Here is a 16688-nt window from a genome sequence, read left to right on the forward strand (position 1 = left end):
GCACACGGCTGCCAGCATGTTCGTTTGCATGTATTGTGTAGCATATACAGCGGCTGTTGCCTGTTTATACTTTGCCTTTTAACTGTTGTTTATGCTGTCTCTGTACGACACTTCTCCTTCCCCTATTTCATTGCATTTAGCCACGGACGAAAAAATTAAATCAAATCATATATATATTATTCACGCAATGAGTGCGAGTGGAAAACAAAATCTGCAGGAAGAATAATATCCTTCCCACCGGAACGATGCACAAGTGCAATCGGAATGCACATGCAAAACTACCCGGTAGTCTTAGGCTAATGATGTCCATAGGAGATCGGTCAGTATGTCAAACTGATCTTGATTTTTTTGTGCGATCTGATGTTTCATTGCCACTGTTGTGGTCTGCGAGTGAGCAATAATGTTCCAGCAATGGATGTAAATGAGTCATTTGCTTTGTCTTTTCGCACTTTGGTACTTTGGTTTTGGTTTTGCTTTTCTGTAAAAAATAACCTTAACACAAAGAAGCGGTTCACAAATTGTTCGTTTCTGGTGTTCGAGATGTTCGAGAGTAACTCTAGCACTTTTCGGTCGTTTCATTTATTCCCTCACCACGGGACGGGGCATGTTTCTTGGTGCCTTTTTTTTACGGCCATCGAGTCAAACTGAGAAAAACGTTCCAGCATGTGCAGTATGCGAGCCTTTTTACCAGAGCGAACCGAACGCCCTCGCATTAACCTTTGCCCACGGCCCGTAGCTGCATAGGTCGAGTGCATCGCTGTGTGCGCAAGGCAGGCAGGGCTGTGCTTGTGGTTCTTATTTTATTTTATTCCCCATTTCCCTTGCAGCAGCATCTCACCATCAATCAGTGTACCACTACCAGCGTGCGCTTTTGACTCCAACCCACACAGACAGACGGGTGAGATGGGAACCAACACACCCGCACAAAACCGAACGACCCGAACATTGCACTATACGATGCAATCCGATGCAACCAGGCGCAAATGCAGTTCCTTTGCATGCGAGTGCGCGACGAGAGACTTAAGCAACCGAAAGAGAAGGAACGTATGTCAGCTTCGATGGAGCAGCAGTGGGGTCAACCGTCGGCAGCTGCTGGTGTGCGAGATGCTTCGCGTTCCTTCCCGGGTGCTGGCGGTGACTCTAATCAGCAAGGAAGCACAAGCAGTAGTAAACCCACACCCAACACAGTTTAATGGTTTACTGTTGCGGTTAATCGGAAACCGGTGGAGATGGTTTGTAACTATTGGAGCACGATGAGCAGGAAGGAGGCCGCTAGAGCAGTAATCTTTATTGGTTAAAAGGTCCGAAACGATCGCTGCTTCGGCGATGGGCACTGCGTACAGTACAGTATCAAAGGCCATCGACATGTATTAATAGTGTTCTTTTTTTTGCTACTGTTTCCTGCCCAAAGGTTCAGTTTGCCACCACCAGATGGAAAACGTTCCGGAAGGTTACTGGTAGCATACGATGCTTCTTCCTGCGGCATGTAGTTGATTGTGTTGTCGTAAATGAATTAATTGCTATTAAACAAAAGGGTAACCGTACACTTCCGCGTCGTGCTTTTGATCGGAATCTGCGGTACGAACCTGCGAACGAAATATCTCGTACAAATTCTACCAATGTAAGCTGGTGACATGCTGGTTAATTAGATTAAATCCCGCTTGATGGGCCACCTTTTTTATGAAGCCGCCTGGTAATAGCAAGCGAAGGCCCATCGAATGTTTCATCTGAAAACAATTTGTTCATTAAGGCTGACTAGCAACTAGCAGCTGTTATGGGGTGTGCATGCGGTCGAAAGGACTTGCAACGCCTGAAAGTATGCAATCACTAACACAAACAATACTACATTCAGTAGTCTCTATGATATATTAAGCGTTATTTTAATTCTGTATCATGTTTAATGACTACATATTGGTTTAAACATATTGGTTTTAAATATAAAAGATAAAAATAATAATTCCAATTAATCATCAATATAATTCAATATCAATAAAGTTTAATCAATAAAATCTTCTTCACTGAATAGCTGAATAGATCATTTATCTCATAATTAATTAAAAACAAAAACACAAAACAATAAAACATAAGCAAAACTTCACGTTAAAATGGACTTCCATTGTGCCCATGATGATTCGTGTCCATCTCACGGCTTTTACAGCAACTCCACCACACAATCTGCCTACCGGAGAGATGGAATCTAAAATCAATAACAAAACCGAATACCAAACCAAACCGAGTCTGGATGATGACTCATCGGCAATTTGTACGCAAGCTTACTACTACCACCTCGTCCCCTCGTACACCAAACACCAATCTCCCCCTCCGCCTGGTCGGGTTGCTAACGAATCCAACAACTCCCACCCTACACATCCTTCGTCCTTTTTGCAAAACATCTCAATGCTTTTTCCACTGTTTGTCTCTAAATGTATCCCGCTCCTTTTCTCTTACTCTTCTCTTTCTTTCACGCACATGCAACATATACGCACTGTAACAATTCTGTACCATTCTTCCATCACTCTTTGCCACATCTCATTCATCAGCTTGTGCATCTAGCCTACAACCCTCGTAGATATAAATTAACAAAACTTTTTCCACTTATATCCCCGGCATTGGACGTCCCAACGCACTGCAATCCCTCCCTCAACTCCCACCCCATCACAACGGGCATCACCCAGAAGGCGAAGTACATGAATAATACATTCATATTCTACCCCGCCGTTTTTTGGGACCTGCTTTTACTTTTGCCATCGCGAGAAAGTGCACGGCACGCGTAGTTTCCTTTCTTTGCCATGTTGGAAGGGAGGAAAAAGGTTTGTTGCCATGAGAAGGGGTGTGTGTGTGTCTGCGTTCCTTCTGTGACGGGATTAAGTTTCCATTCGAATGAGAATTCAATTTTCCTTCCCCGTCGGAAGTGGGATGCAATTTTTTGGGTTTCCGGTTACGCCAAAAGCGGTGCAAATAAAAGGATGATGCTGCACGGAAATGGGACGCACAATGTGTCACAATAACTGCGTCTCGCTGTTTCTACCATATTGTCTTCGTTTGTTCTTTTTTTTCAATTCAAAACAACTTCAAAAGAATGAATCTTGCGGAAGTGCAAATTTGGTTTCCGGAGTGGTTTTGTGCAGCGAACTTGCAGTGGAAAACTTGCAAGGAGTTGCATATACATAATAAAAAAAAATCTTCAAATTCTTACTTAAAGTTTAACCATGATTCAGGACAAAATATTGTAGGAAACAGAAGGGATGATAGAAAGGTAAACCTTCTATCATAAGAAATTAAATCTGAAAAAGAAAATTAAAGTATGGATTGTCTAGTATCACTCTCATGGCGTGACATTGTAGAACAATCATAAAATTTAACAAAATCATTTTGTACTTTCGTACATATATGGCATTTTCTTTGTTCATCTATAATCCCAAGCACCTCTACTATCCGCTCAATGCTTTATTACAAAATGTCGTTCAACCACAAAATTCGAAACCCTAAATTCGGTTATTATCAACCACGTTCTTATCGCGACTATTTTACAGCCTAAAAGTAGTTACAATGAACAAATTTAAAGCAAAACAAACAAGTCTTCATTAATTTAAACGAGATTAAAACTTCCGATTGTTCGTCTGCATCCAAGCAACCGTCCCAAACATCAGCTCAACTATATCGCCACTATACCGAACACCATGGAAACCGCTAGCCTTGACTTCTAAAAACACACCCTTCAGGCAGAAATTGACCCCGCTAATCGCATGACATTTCCTTTCCATATTCATTTACTTTACTGCTTCATTTGTATTTTCTATTTTCGGTTCTTTTTTCACGCCGCCTCGTCCTTTCCCTCTTTTCCATCTCTTTCTATCTATTCTCTATGAAAAGAAGGGTTTTTTGTGGTATAAAGTTTACGCTAGTTTTCTAACGCATGTGTTAGTCACTACACGAACTCATGATAAGTTGTTCAAGTCAGTTCGCTTCAATGCATACCACACGGTTAAGAAGCACGGCTTATCGCGCGTTCGCGTGCGACTTCGCAAAAGCAAGGGGATGTTTATGTAGCCGTTGTGGGGTTTTGTGTCCGAGGGAGCTTATCTTATCATGTGCGCCTTTTTGCATATTGCGGTTTGCTTGTGTGTCGGTATTTGCCAAAGGAACGGGTGCTTATGCTACGGGTAAGATCCTTTACTCCTTTAATGGAGCAGCTGGTTCAATAAGACGAGAGCAGCAATGAGTCCATTACTGGACGACAATTTGAATATATTTGTTCGGACATTCGGGGGAAAATATCGTATGTGGGTTTACTGCATATGTATGTGCCTACCAAGAACATCTGCAGAAAATCCTCAACAAAAATCATTCATATCAGCTAAAAATTAAATATTCTTTTTAATGCAAACAAGCATACAGCCATTACTGCAACCCACATACTGCCGTAGTAGTAAGAAGTTAATGCGATTTTTATAAGATTTTAAAGACTTCAAAATTGCTGTTGTTCAATATAAAAATTATATACCGTTGGAAATATCAGGTTCAATGTTCAATCAATACATATAGGGAGGAACGTTACTAAACTATGTGAAAATTACCTTAAAACGCGAATATTAAATTAAGCAGCAAACTCCCACTGGTTTTCAACACCTAAATTATACACATCTTTCTTGTACACATATCACTTCAGCAAATCATAAAGCGCCACCAACTCATCCATCACACAAAACTCCATTTTTTTTTCACCGAACATCCAAAATTGGTTCACCAACGCTTAGACCGACTCTTTTGTTTTTATTTGTGTATTTTATAGCTTTACAAGCAATAGCCGATAATAAAGATATCCAAATCAAAAGACCACAATAAAACACCCCACCTAACGTGGCCTTGGGGGTGTACGGATGACGTTTTCTGTTCACTAAATTTGATTTTTTCGTCGATCACATTGCTTCACGCAACACCTTCATACAAAAAAAAACTCACTTTGATTTAACTTTCTGCTTCACCTTTCGTTCGGTTTAACTTTACCAAACTGTGGCAAACCCGTAAAACACTGCAAAAATGCTTTAAAGACCATCGACACACAAACGTCTGGACGATGATCGATCACTACCTTCCATGCCGACCGGTAAAATCTGACTCGAATCTAAATCGATCGTCGTACTGTGCCCATCATTCCAATCGTTCTAAATTAATCCGCCTGCAGTTGTGTTGGCCCGTAAAATTGGTGGCAAAAAAAACAGCAGCAACAGCATTGGGGTCCAAAAGCGACCAGCAAAAACCCCGACACACTCATGCACAGGACACCGATCCCTTCACTCTGCGATCACCACAGTCTGTTCTCAACATCGCACCACCAGATTAAGCACTGCCTTCAAAACTCTTTTACTCTCGCGGTAGAGTGGGAAAGAACGAGGGAGCACGTGAATGAGTTAACTGGGCGAAGGGCAACTGCCACTGGGCGCATCCTTGCTGTCGCAATGGAGCATCACCATCCCGAACGTCGGCCCTCGGTGTACTTTGCCGCTCGTTTCTCACAACGGGATCCACTTCTCCGCCCTCCAGACAGTGCGTGCGCATCAAATCTGGGGAGCAGATGTGACCGATGTTTACGCTTGCCACAGCTATACGATACGATCACAGCATACACGAATGTTTGCTTCAGTTGCCGCGACTGTTCGAAGAAGCTGATCGTTGATCGCTACAAGACTGCACCAGCTCTACGGACGGTAGAGCTGCCTGTCTTATCGCGTGAACCGGACGATGAGATCCGATGGTGTCGACTGATGCCGGTGATCTGTTGCTTCGGTATTGACACCCCGGGCGTGCAAGAGACATGCAGCGGTGATCAAGTTAAAGCAGAGAAGAAGCGGTAAAAATGTACAGCCGCACAGTGAAATGCACCGAATCGAGGGGAATGAAAAAAAAAAACAACCCCCGAATGCCGATGAAAATGCACGAGATGAGAAATCTCGCACACATAGGGGAATCTTTCTCTTTTTGAGATGCTTTAATGGTGCATTGGAGATGCAGAGCTCTCTACACTGTTATTATGATTAACTTGAAAAACAGTTTTGTTTGTTGGGTTTTTTTGAAGTTTAGTTTGCAATACAAACACGTTTTTCTTTACTAAAAAGCATGATCGAAACGATATTATAAAGAACCCTACAAACAATCTATGTACAACAAATATCTCGTAATAGACAACCTGTGAGTGGTCCCACCGTTAACATAATTTACTTTTTCTATATTTTGTTGAACCTCTACTGTATGAATTTGTTCAAATTAAACCACAGAAGCGATTTGTGCTAAAATCCACAATTTTTGTACCCTAATTCACGCTTATTCTGTCTAATGAAGCGCTGTCCAGTTAAACGTTAACGTCGATTCGGTTTAGCAATGTTACCAAACTTTCCACCACGCATAAAAATAAAGTTTTGTCAAATGAGCAATCATGCTTAAGCTGTACCTAAAATTAAGTTAATAAATTAGTTTGAAACATTAAAACACCAACAAACGCTAAACGGTACTGACTGCTTATTGGTGTACCGTCCCTCTACGCTCATTAACCTGTAGCACAGGATTAACGCGAAACGCGATTCGGTGGCATAAACAACCAACATCGTCGTGCTTCAACGATTTTGATTTACACCCGGTTGCATAAAAAAAAGAAACATAAGAAACCCTACGGTTGACCGGTGGGCATATGTTGCGTCTTCTCGGAGTTCTATTTTTCGACTAGTAGTTGCCCTGTCCACATACAACCGAAAACACACAGACATATGGGAGTATGCTCCACATGGCGAGTGGTCCGGTGATCGGTGGCCTTGCTGCCTTATTGCTTAACGTACTGTTCCACTGCTCTTACTGTACCCGCGTACTCCCAAGACCCAAGGTTGTGCAATGTGTTGTCGTTATAGCGTATGAAACCGTCATTGTTCCTGATGTCCACAATCGAGCCCTGCTGCTTTGTTCGCCTATCTGTCCACTCCTCCCCAAGAAAAAACCAAAGGCCCTCCCCTTTCAACCCCGCCTGTTCCATGTAGAGGATGGCCTTTGCGTTGCGATAAATAATGTACGATGTACCAAGACGGTCGATGTATGCTCGAGCCTATGCTGGACCCATCCGGCCGATAAATCATAACACTCACCCATCCATCTGACCACGTTGACCTTCTGGGAAAGTTTCTGATTTTGAATAAAAAAACCCACCGCATACGAGACGGGTGGGTGTTTTGTTTTTTAATTTAGTTTATTTATTTATGTTCTTCTCGGGACATTTACGTTCCACCGTTTTGCCAAGGAAAAATGGGGGACTACGGAGCGATTATTAAAACGTTACCTCTCGTTAGCCGAACGTATCATTCTAGAGTAGAGAATTCCCCATCCGTTAATGTGTCGGATATTACGAAAAACTGGCAAAACATCTTAACCCATTTCTGACGGGGTAGCATCCCCATTGGAGTAGAAAGAAGGCAGCGAAAACTCTTTCACCGTGGATAGTTCTACCGTTTTATCTAACGCAAATACCACAAACAATCATTGTGTCGAAATCGTTGGGAAAAGTGGAAAAGATTTTCACCTCCTTTTCTAGCTATCTTCCAAAAACAAAAGTGCATCCCATGCAAAGAGGCACATTAGTGCTACACTTTGGTGCTCAGAAAGCGAACCGTACGCGTTCCCGGTTGCGTGGTGATTGATACCATATCAATCGGTTTCGGATTATCTCGAGCTGGCCCAGTTTTGTTGCCAAAGTGCATCTATTTTTCACAGCGCAGAAGAAAAGGAGAAGAAACAAAAGGGAAACCCTAAGCGTGACGATGTTGCAATTGATGCGTTCTGTGCACGTTTTTCTTATGCACGCTACGAGACGGTGCATGCGATATGAGGTAGAAAACGCCGGTTGGAAGCGAACAAATATCCCAAGATTAGCCACCGACGGGATAGCGATTAAGCACCACGCTTTAGCAGACGCATTCGGAGGGAGAAGAGACGCGTTTTTGTTGTTGTGCGCGTGAGATAAAAACAACCCTCGTGGTGGTGCACATGCAATGTCGATGCGCTCGGCAAGCTGTGCGCCATCGTAACGCACGCGCAACTAATAAATTAATTTTAACATAATCAAAACCATCCAACCCAAAATATGCTCCGCGACCGTTAGGGTGCCGGGACACTGGCGCGAAGGTTTGAAAAATCGTGTGAGAACGCTGAGTGGCGAACGGTTTTTGCCTGTCCTGTTGACGTTCTCTGCCCACGGTTTCGCAGGTTTATCGTTTCGACAAATTTCTTACTCTCGCTTGGCAGTCGATTAACCACATTCACAACCCACTTGCTTTCGCATCCCTTAAGCCGCTCATCGGTGGTCATCCCATTTCTTAATCACCCCCGGTTTGACTTGTGCGATCCAACCAACCAAGACAGACTTTCTCGCAGCACGCTGCTCCATCAAACCCTAAGGAACGCAACCGGTAGCGATCGATTGATTTTTGGGAGCCCATCAAAACATACCGGGCGGCATTTTCAAAAGCGCTATCTATGGTTTGCTTACGAAAGAACTTACTGGCATGGTGAGAAATGTTGGATAACTTCAATCTTCGGCACTATAAATAGCAAAATGGGGAAACAAAAACACACCATGTAGGCGCATTGTATTTACACTTTTACTACAACAATGTTTAAACAAAGTTAGCTTGACGGTGGACAGATCCGCACACAAATCAATCAAGAATTTTAAAGCAAAGATTTCTGAGTTTGTTGGTTAGTGTTAATTTTGGTACTAATTGGATGACCAATATGGAAATTCCGCTTTGAGTTTATGTTAATACATTAAGATATCAACAGAATTTTTTGACCATTTTGCACATTAATTGCAATAACTTGACCCAAACTAAATTCAATTGCTTATTTTCTTCTTCTAATCTTGATCGAAAAGTCGAGAGTTGGTCTACGGTAGTTCTTGTACAAAACATTGAGCTTGTCGATTACTATACAAACTTCATCTTATTACAGCAATGATATGTCAGTCTGTTTGATGTGTGCTCAATATTTAAGAAGAAATGACGACTTTATTAAATAATATCTTAATATCCTATCTTCTACCAACCATAGCGCTCAAGCATACTATTCCATTTCGAAATTAAACCCGTTCATATTTATATTTTGTAATTAAAACTCTAATTGAAAAACATGCTTCCAAATGTTCAACAAAGTGTAAACGGAAAAAAATACAATACGAACGAAAGAGAAACAAACCCCAAATTTAATCACACTTTAAAGGTAAAAACCTGCTTATTTTCCCTCCAACCTAGTGCTTCCGGAACCATTTGCCCGGATGTATGAATTTTGCACATTCATCCTAGACTGTGCCCACCGTCTGTTACTTCCTTTTTTGTGCCATTCTACCACACCACCATTTGACGGCATCCAATATTTTCTACCAACATCCGCAGACCTTCGCACAAAACCCTAACCACGATCTGCCGCGCAACGTAGTGCTCACGTTTCGAAAATGGTTCTATTTAAATTTCTACCAAACGGTAAGCACGGGAGATGGTTAGATGGCAAAAAGGGAGTATGGATCGTAAAAAAAAGAAGAAAAAAAACAACACACGTCCCAGCACCCAGGAACGGTGCATCATGGTGCAGCAAGCAGATGACTGCAGCAAAACTTACTGCCGGCCAGCAGTATTTCTCATTCTCACTTTCATTGCGCATTCTATTCCGTACGGTTTTGCTTCGGCAGTTTCTTCTATTTCGGACCAGCCGGGATCATCACCAAACACAGCCTCTGGTCCACTTCTTGCCCTTATTTTTCGCCTTTTCTTTCTCCCCGTTTTCGGAACAAACCCCCGACGCCCTTATGTTTCGATTCTAGTCGCCCACGGTCTTGTCCCGCTGCGTCCGAGGGGCAACGATATGGAAGGAAAGTAAAATAAACCCAACACACAGCCGGCAGATGTCTTTTGGATGAGATCGTAAACGACCATATGCCGTGGAGTTGATGCTAAGGGGTCCGCCTAGATGTAGTGGCTTGACAGGCCCATTTGAAATTCGAAATCCTCTCGATCACTTCGCTAAATGATCTCGATCGCAGGGAGCGAACCTTTCTGGCGTCGGGTCTGGTCCGTTTCGATCGGCTATAGCCGCCTGCCAGCTCGTTGATCATTAGATGCGGTTCCGTACGGTGATCGATACGCGAGACCAGTTGTGTGAGCGTGTAAAATAAATCAACTGAACCGATCATTCTATGCTTCCGTACCGATGGTCGTTCCTCCTCCGTAATCCTATCAAACCATAACTGCTCTGGCTTTAAGGATGCTTGTTCTGTTCAATCTCTTCCGCATCCTCTTCCAGGAGGTATTCTCAAAACCTTCACAGTAATGAAGATAACAGACACGATTTCTTTACTCTCCTTTCTCTCCACTGGAATCACTTCTCGCGTCTAAGGCAGACCCTTCCCAAAAGATTCACTTCGATATTTGTTGATGATTGTTACAGCCATTATGATTGTGTTGTGCTTCTGGCTGGAAATGTTTCCAGTCCCCGGGTTTCAATTATCACGAGCGATGAGGGTGTAATGCATCGCTACCGGGTTCTGTCCGACACGCACCGGGAATTGAAAGTGGAAAAGTAAACATTACACTTCCTTGCTTTATCGTCATCGGGAACCCGGGGTTCCGGAACCATTTCGTACGGTCTTTTGACACCCCACCTTCTTTCGAGCACGCCAAGAGGTTGCACTATTATTATTATTTTTTATCACCCCAAAAAAAATTACAACAGAATAGAATGAATCGACTGTTGACGTGGACCCGTAGAAAGGTGTTGCGATAAATTTCGAGTATGTTGAGAAATCTGATTGATGGTTTTGATGTGTAAGTAAATAGGCTATCCTAATCTTGGCCGATTGTGGACCGTACATTGAAGACCTAATTTTTTTTTGTCTGTATAAAGGGGACAGATATGAATCTAATCAATTGTTACATTTTGTGGACGGTAAGTTACCTGTCTATTTTACGTGGAGAAGTATTAAATTATACACTAACAGTACAGCTGTGAAATCAAAAATTTGAAACCACAATTAATCAACGTCAGAGCGTACGTATTTATCCAATCATTTCAATTACACCAAGCCCGTTGAAGTAGCAGCATTATAATTAGTTTTAAAAGCCCATGATGATGACATTTTTCAAATACAATTTTGTTGCTGAATTGTTCATCATCATTCAGCGTTCTCTTTTGTGTTTAACTTTTGCCAGCCAGAAACCACAAAAATTGCACCTGATGCACTCACGACAGTGCGTACCATCCTTTCTAACACCTGGGCTAACGAGAATCCACTTATGAGAGGCATACGCATTGGCGACGCCATTTCATAATGAGAAATGTTTCCAATGTGGAAGAAACGGATCACGCTACAGCAAAGGTAGCAGCTTGCAGCTACACCAACTAAAAAACAAATTAGCCATCGATAAGCATCGACCAATTTCGATCGATTTTTAACTAATTTCCGCACGCTGTTTCAATGTTTCGCAAGTGGATGAAGTGCCTTAGGGTACACCAGCCGCACAGTACATAATTACTCACAAAATTATCAAACGCGGAATTCCCAAAGGTACAGTGCAAACCTTTTTTACGGTTTCGTTTTTGCGCGAGTTTTTTTTTTGCAAATTTTTTTTTGTCGATTTTATTTTCCGCCTTGCTTGCGTCACTTGAGCATTGATCGTCCGTTCGCGTAAGGCATGGTTACCATTCCCTTTGGGGCAAAAAGTGAAACTCCGTTAGAACCAAACAGGTGCATGCTTACGAATGCTTAAATATGAAGCCCAAAAGTATGGTGTGGTTATTTTCGGTGTGGCTGTTCGTCGCGGTTTCGGTTAAAACTTTCGCTAACAAACCACCCGGAACAGCACCCCGGTGGCTTATATGGGTGAAGAACTTTTTTATTTTTTGAAAGTATATAACAAATACCGTTGCTTTACACATTTGCTAAACAAACACATTTTGTGCAATTTTAGTAACGTTTAAATAATTTACTAGAAGTGACGTTTTCAACTACCTCAAGTGGAGAACTCTTTCGGAGCAATCTCGTCGGAACCAGACAGACAAACGCGATGTAACGTTTCAAGAATTCTCAGAAGATCATATCTTCAAAAATTCAGAAAAATTCTTCACAAAGAGATATTGCTAATGAACATATATCCTTAGAACAATCACAGATAACAACGATTTAAAGAATTTCTACTGATTTTTCGTACAACCTCAACAAGCCTAAACCTTATGCTGCTACCTTAATTACATTTAAAAACTTTTAAGGTCTTTACATACATTAGCTCAAACTTAATATTGGTGAAGATTATGTAAGCGTTGTTCTTTGTTAAGAATGGTACATTCCACATTCATGCTTAACAGCTCTTAACTTCTCTAATGCTCTTAACGGCGTATACTTCCTGCATTGCACTTTCCATTCCAAATGTGTTGCGTCCAAGTGAGGCTATGACGGAAGTTGTTCTTGCAGCAACTACAACAAAAAAGGCGACATCGTCGCGCGTGGCGTAGTCCATCGGCCATATTTTGTCATTCAGTGGGGGTTTTTTTGCTACAATCAGCACTCTTACGCCAACTGGCCTACCGTAACCGATTTATGGATAACGTAAGAAAAAACGGAAAAAAGCGTTTACGTTTGTGACCACACTTCTTCCTCGATGGAGTTGTGGACTCGCTCTAAAGAAAGACTCTAGAACGTACATTGGCAGGTGTTTTGCACGTGGAACAACACATCACAGTACCACTCGAAGCCGTGATTCCAAACAAGAAACACCGGGCCTCGCGATCACTTCAGATGGAAAGCAATAAGTCGGCCAAATCTCGTGAACTGGGATATAAAGCATATACATACATGCTGCGTAAACAAAGCGCAAGACATACGCGTACGAGCAGGTGCATTGGTTTTGTCGTGGAGTTTCTTTTAGGTACTCTGTTCCGCTCGTACGATGTAAAGATTTCGGTGTGTATCTTTCGGTCTGGCCTTACCTTTATTAATACGCTTTATTGCACACAAACACTCCACGTTCACTCTGGGCCCGCATTTCGTTCAAACCACGGTTCGAGCAATCTCGATCAGTTGACCACGTGCGTCGAGTTTTGTACGGATTGTTTTTTTTTTTCGTTTTCGCCTCGCTTCGAATATCCTGCTGTTTTCGGGGTGTTTGCCACTATTACCACTGATCGCAGACGGAATCGCAGTTGGACGTATCCACCCGGCCAGCTTACGATGATGATATTCGATTCCTGCCTAATTAATGCTACGGCATGGTATTTTGATACGAATTACCATGCTTACGCATATGTTGAGAAGGAATTGAAGGATAGTTGCTTGTCTTCAAAAGTAAAAATTGTACAAAAACAGATAATTAGAAAATTTCTATTATCTAAGGAATATCTGTAAGACTGGCCCCTATTGACCGTGTTTCCTGCAGACGGGACATCACATTATCCGTAATAATTCACACATTACGACTCAGGGTCAGTTGACAAAGGTACAAGGAATTTGTGTTTTCAAACTCATCAGTAATTTTAAATTGCAAATAAATTACATCGCTCATAAGCTGCACTCTAGGTGGATGGAACTAACCCGTAGTACCACGTACGTAGGACAACAACTTTTACCTGTCCCGCCAGCCGAGGGCTTTGTTGTGCTGTGTATGCTGAAGCTTTTATCAGTCGTCTGCCAGCATGGAAAAAGGGCAGATGTTCGACGGGATCGTTGGTTACCGTGGAGGGAAACATCGAACATGACGAGGCTCACTGCGATAGCGCTATAGCCATTGTAGGTTTCTCTTGGTTTCGTTTCTTTCTTTCCGTCTTCATTCATTCTGCTACCTTTTGTACTGGTGACGTGTGTTCCCACCTGCTCGGGATATCCGATTCCTTGTTGTGCATCCTTCCAACAGAAGGAAGGATTCGTTCCACCTCTCCGTCTGGTGCTTTTCCTCCCTTGTTGTACGACGCGATGTTCCGATCATTTTGTAAGGCTCAAAAGAGAGTATAATGTTTCCTTCATCATGGGTACTCCTCCACTTCAAAACCCAAGTGGAAGCACATACACATATGTGCGTGTATGATCGCTTACGAGTCCTTCTCCTAATGGTTTCTAACAGTGCGAGGAGCTTGAGCCTGTCAAACATCGTATCGCACCCACTCGCAGTGCCAGTACCTACCATTCGAATGTGATCCGATTTTAACTACATTACCCCGTCGCAACCGTGTGTTTAGGTCCTTTAGCACCGTGCTAATGATAATAATCCCGCCAAGTGGGCTCAAAATAATAACAATAATGCATTACCGAGGACACATTCCACCCGAAGGGAAAAAGTGACTCCGAGGCTCGGATAAAGCTATTCCCCTATATCCTCAACACCTGGGCGAACGATGACAGACAATTACCACAATAACGCTCTGCTTGCACTTGGCCCGTCCGGCACCTTGGCGGTGAACCATTTCCCATGATTATAAGGGAATTCTATCGAGTCACTCTGTTTTTCATCTAATGGAACGCACCACTCCAATCCGTTCGAGGGATGATTCAATGAGCTGTGACACGGATACGGTAATGCAAAGTAATGGAAGTCACTTTAGTATATTCATTTTTGATGAACTACATGTAATGGGCCCGAAGGCCGAAAAACTTTAAAGCGAAGGTTCGACACACCTTGTTGTGCGCACTTTTGGGGCTTTTTAGCAGTCGCATCGGTAAAAGCAACTGAGTGTCTGTTGTTATTGCATTTCGATACAATTTTGCACGGTTGTCGATGCAAATAGCATTCGACAGATGACAACCGCAATCATCGAAACATTCGGATATGCTCCTTTTTAAACCCGCTCTGTTAATTGGTGATTATGTGTGTTCGCAATTCACAACCTCTTCAAGCGATGGCTAAAACGAACGATCATATAAGCCGGCTAAGACGTGCTACGGCGAATGCTAATGTCATTACCACACGACGCTCGAGTGAGCAAACAAGAGTTTCCCACAAAGCGACAAGCGACATGCGAACAGGGTCGAGTTTCCACCTCGTGGAAGCGCCAAAAATCGTTGTACCGAGAAGTGGACTAAGTGCCGAGATGGGTTGGTGTTTTTCTTGCTTTTTTTTCTCGTGCCATTGGAAACACGACCCTTCCAGGGCAAAACGAAAAAAAAACCTTCGTTCTTGGTTGTACTGAATTTTGTGAAACAGAAAGTGTCCATCCACCGGGCGGGCTTAGGTAATGGAGCGTTAGGCAACAGATGGTATTCTAGCGCATTACGCTAAGGTGTTTCGCCAAATCTGGCCGTATCGATATCGATACGGTGCGCTGTATCAACTTACCCCGATCAGATTCTCTAGCTCGCCTAGCCACTCGCTCAGCAGCTTCTCGGGATCGTCCGATAAACTTGCCATGATGGGATGATGCTAAGGATTATGTCTGCAAGAATAAGGACAAAAAATACTGTTAGAACATCGTGTTACAATATTTCAGAAGGATAATTTGATATGATGATTGTAAATTGAAGAAAAAAAAGATCCATTTTCTTAATGCTTAAAACATGTGCTTTGTACCATAATTTTAGAAAGAAATATATATATTAGATTTTTAATCAATTTTTTATATTATTTTTTTTATGAAATAATATTTTTCCTAAATAATAATTGATCCTTTATACTACAAATAACGTAATACGGAAAAAGTAAAAAAAATATAATTTTGCCCAACGTTGCATTCACCACTGTTCTTGAGAGGTGTGTACAGTAGAGACATCTAGGTGTCTCGGGTTGTATGGCGCATTGCATACCTACTCACACTCATTCGCGTGTTTGAATTGCATAACCGCAGGCGTTTTGATTGGTTTTGATGAAATTGTGTACAGTGCGGTACGGAAGATGGTACAGTACGGAACAAATTGAACTACTAGTATTTTTTTAATTATAAGAAAACATAATTTAAATTAACAAGAATCGGTTTAGTTTTAGAAAAATTTGATACAATATTCAATATTATATAAATATGATTCAAAAGTTTTCAATGATCCTTAATTAACAGCGGTTGAAAAAATATTTTCGAAATAGTTTCCATATTTTACTTTTACTCTTACTTACTTACTCTTATTTACAGTGAGCGTTAACTTAGAATGTTTTTCTAACTTTTAAAATATTTTTTCATTCCCAAACAAGTGGCAAACGGAACCAGGTTTATATTTCTGCAGCCAATTGGATTGTTACGCACTGTACCATTGTTGATAACGAGTTTGAACGTAACGAATTTTTCCCCAACCAGTTTTGTCCTTTTTTGATTGTTTTTTTTCTTCTTACTGTTTAATAAATAAATAAACGGTTCCGGATATCGTTCACAACCATAGCCAAGCTGTGTACTCAAAACTGTTTTATACAGACGGTTTCGAATGTGTTTCTTCTTTACACCACCACCGAAAACGACCACCAATCCTTACCCTGATTAATTTCTAGTTCCCCCTTTCCATGCGAATGGAGAAACCCAACGCAAACATTCTCGATCAAACAGCTTCGGGAGTTCACCGTCTAGTTCGGTAGTTCCGATTGCAATGCAACGGCGGCATCCCAGGCTTAGGAATTCTAGACCAAGCACGGTATTGTTTACACTCAGCAAGCACTGTGTGGCTAATTTATCAAAGTATCCACACACACGCACCCGGA

The 16688-nt window shown here is 42.0% G+C and overlaps 1 protein-coding gene across 3 annotated transcripts in view; it reads right to left on the bottom strand.

The window, feature by feature from the left end:
• LOC125760506 (ras-associated and pleckstrin homology domains-containing protein 1) overlaps positions 1-16688 on the bottom strand; it is a 49820-nt gene that overhangs the window by 16318 nt on the left and 16814 nt on the right. The window contains exon 2 of one of the 3 annotated variants that reach the window (XM_049420693.1): positions 15348-15444. In XM_049420693.1, the coding sequence (XP_049276650.1) occupies positions 15348-15419 (72 nt within the window). In that variant the 5' untranslated portion in view covers positions 15420-15444. Of the gene's footprint in view, positions 1-4577; positions 6013-13011; positions 14686-15347; positions 15445-16688 lie in introns of those variants that run through there. The other 2 variants (XM_049420697.1, XM_049420696.1) reach the window with 2 other exon arrangements.

Source organism: Anopheles funestus, chromosome 2RL, assembly GCF_943734845.2.
Source record: "Anopheles funestus chromosome 2RL, idAnoFuneDA-416_04, whole genome shotgun sequence".
NCBI lineage: Eukaryota > Metazoa > Arthropoda > Insecta > Diptera > Culicidae > Anopheles > Anopheles funestus.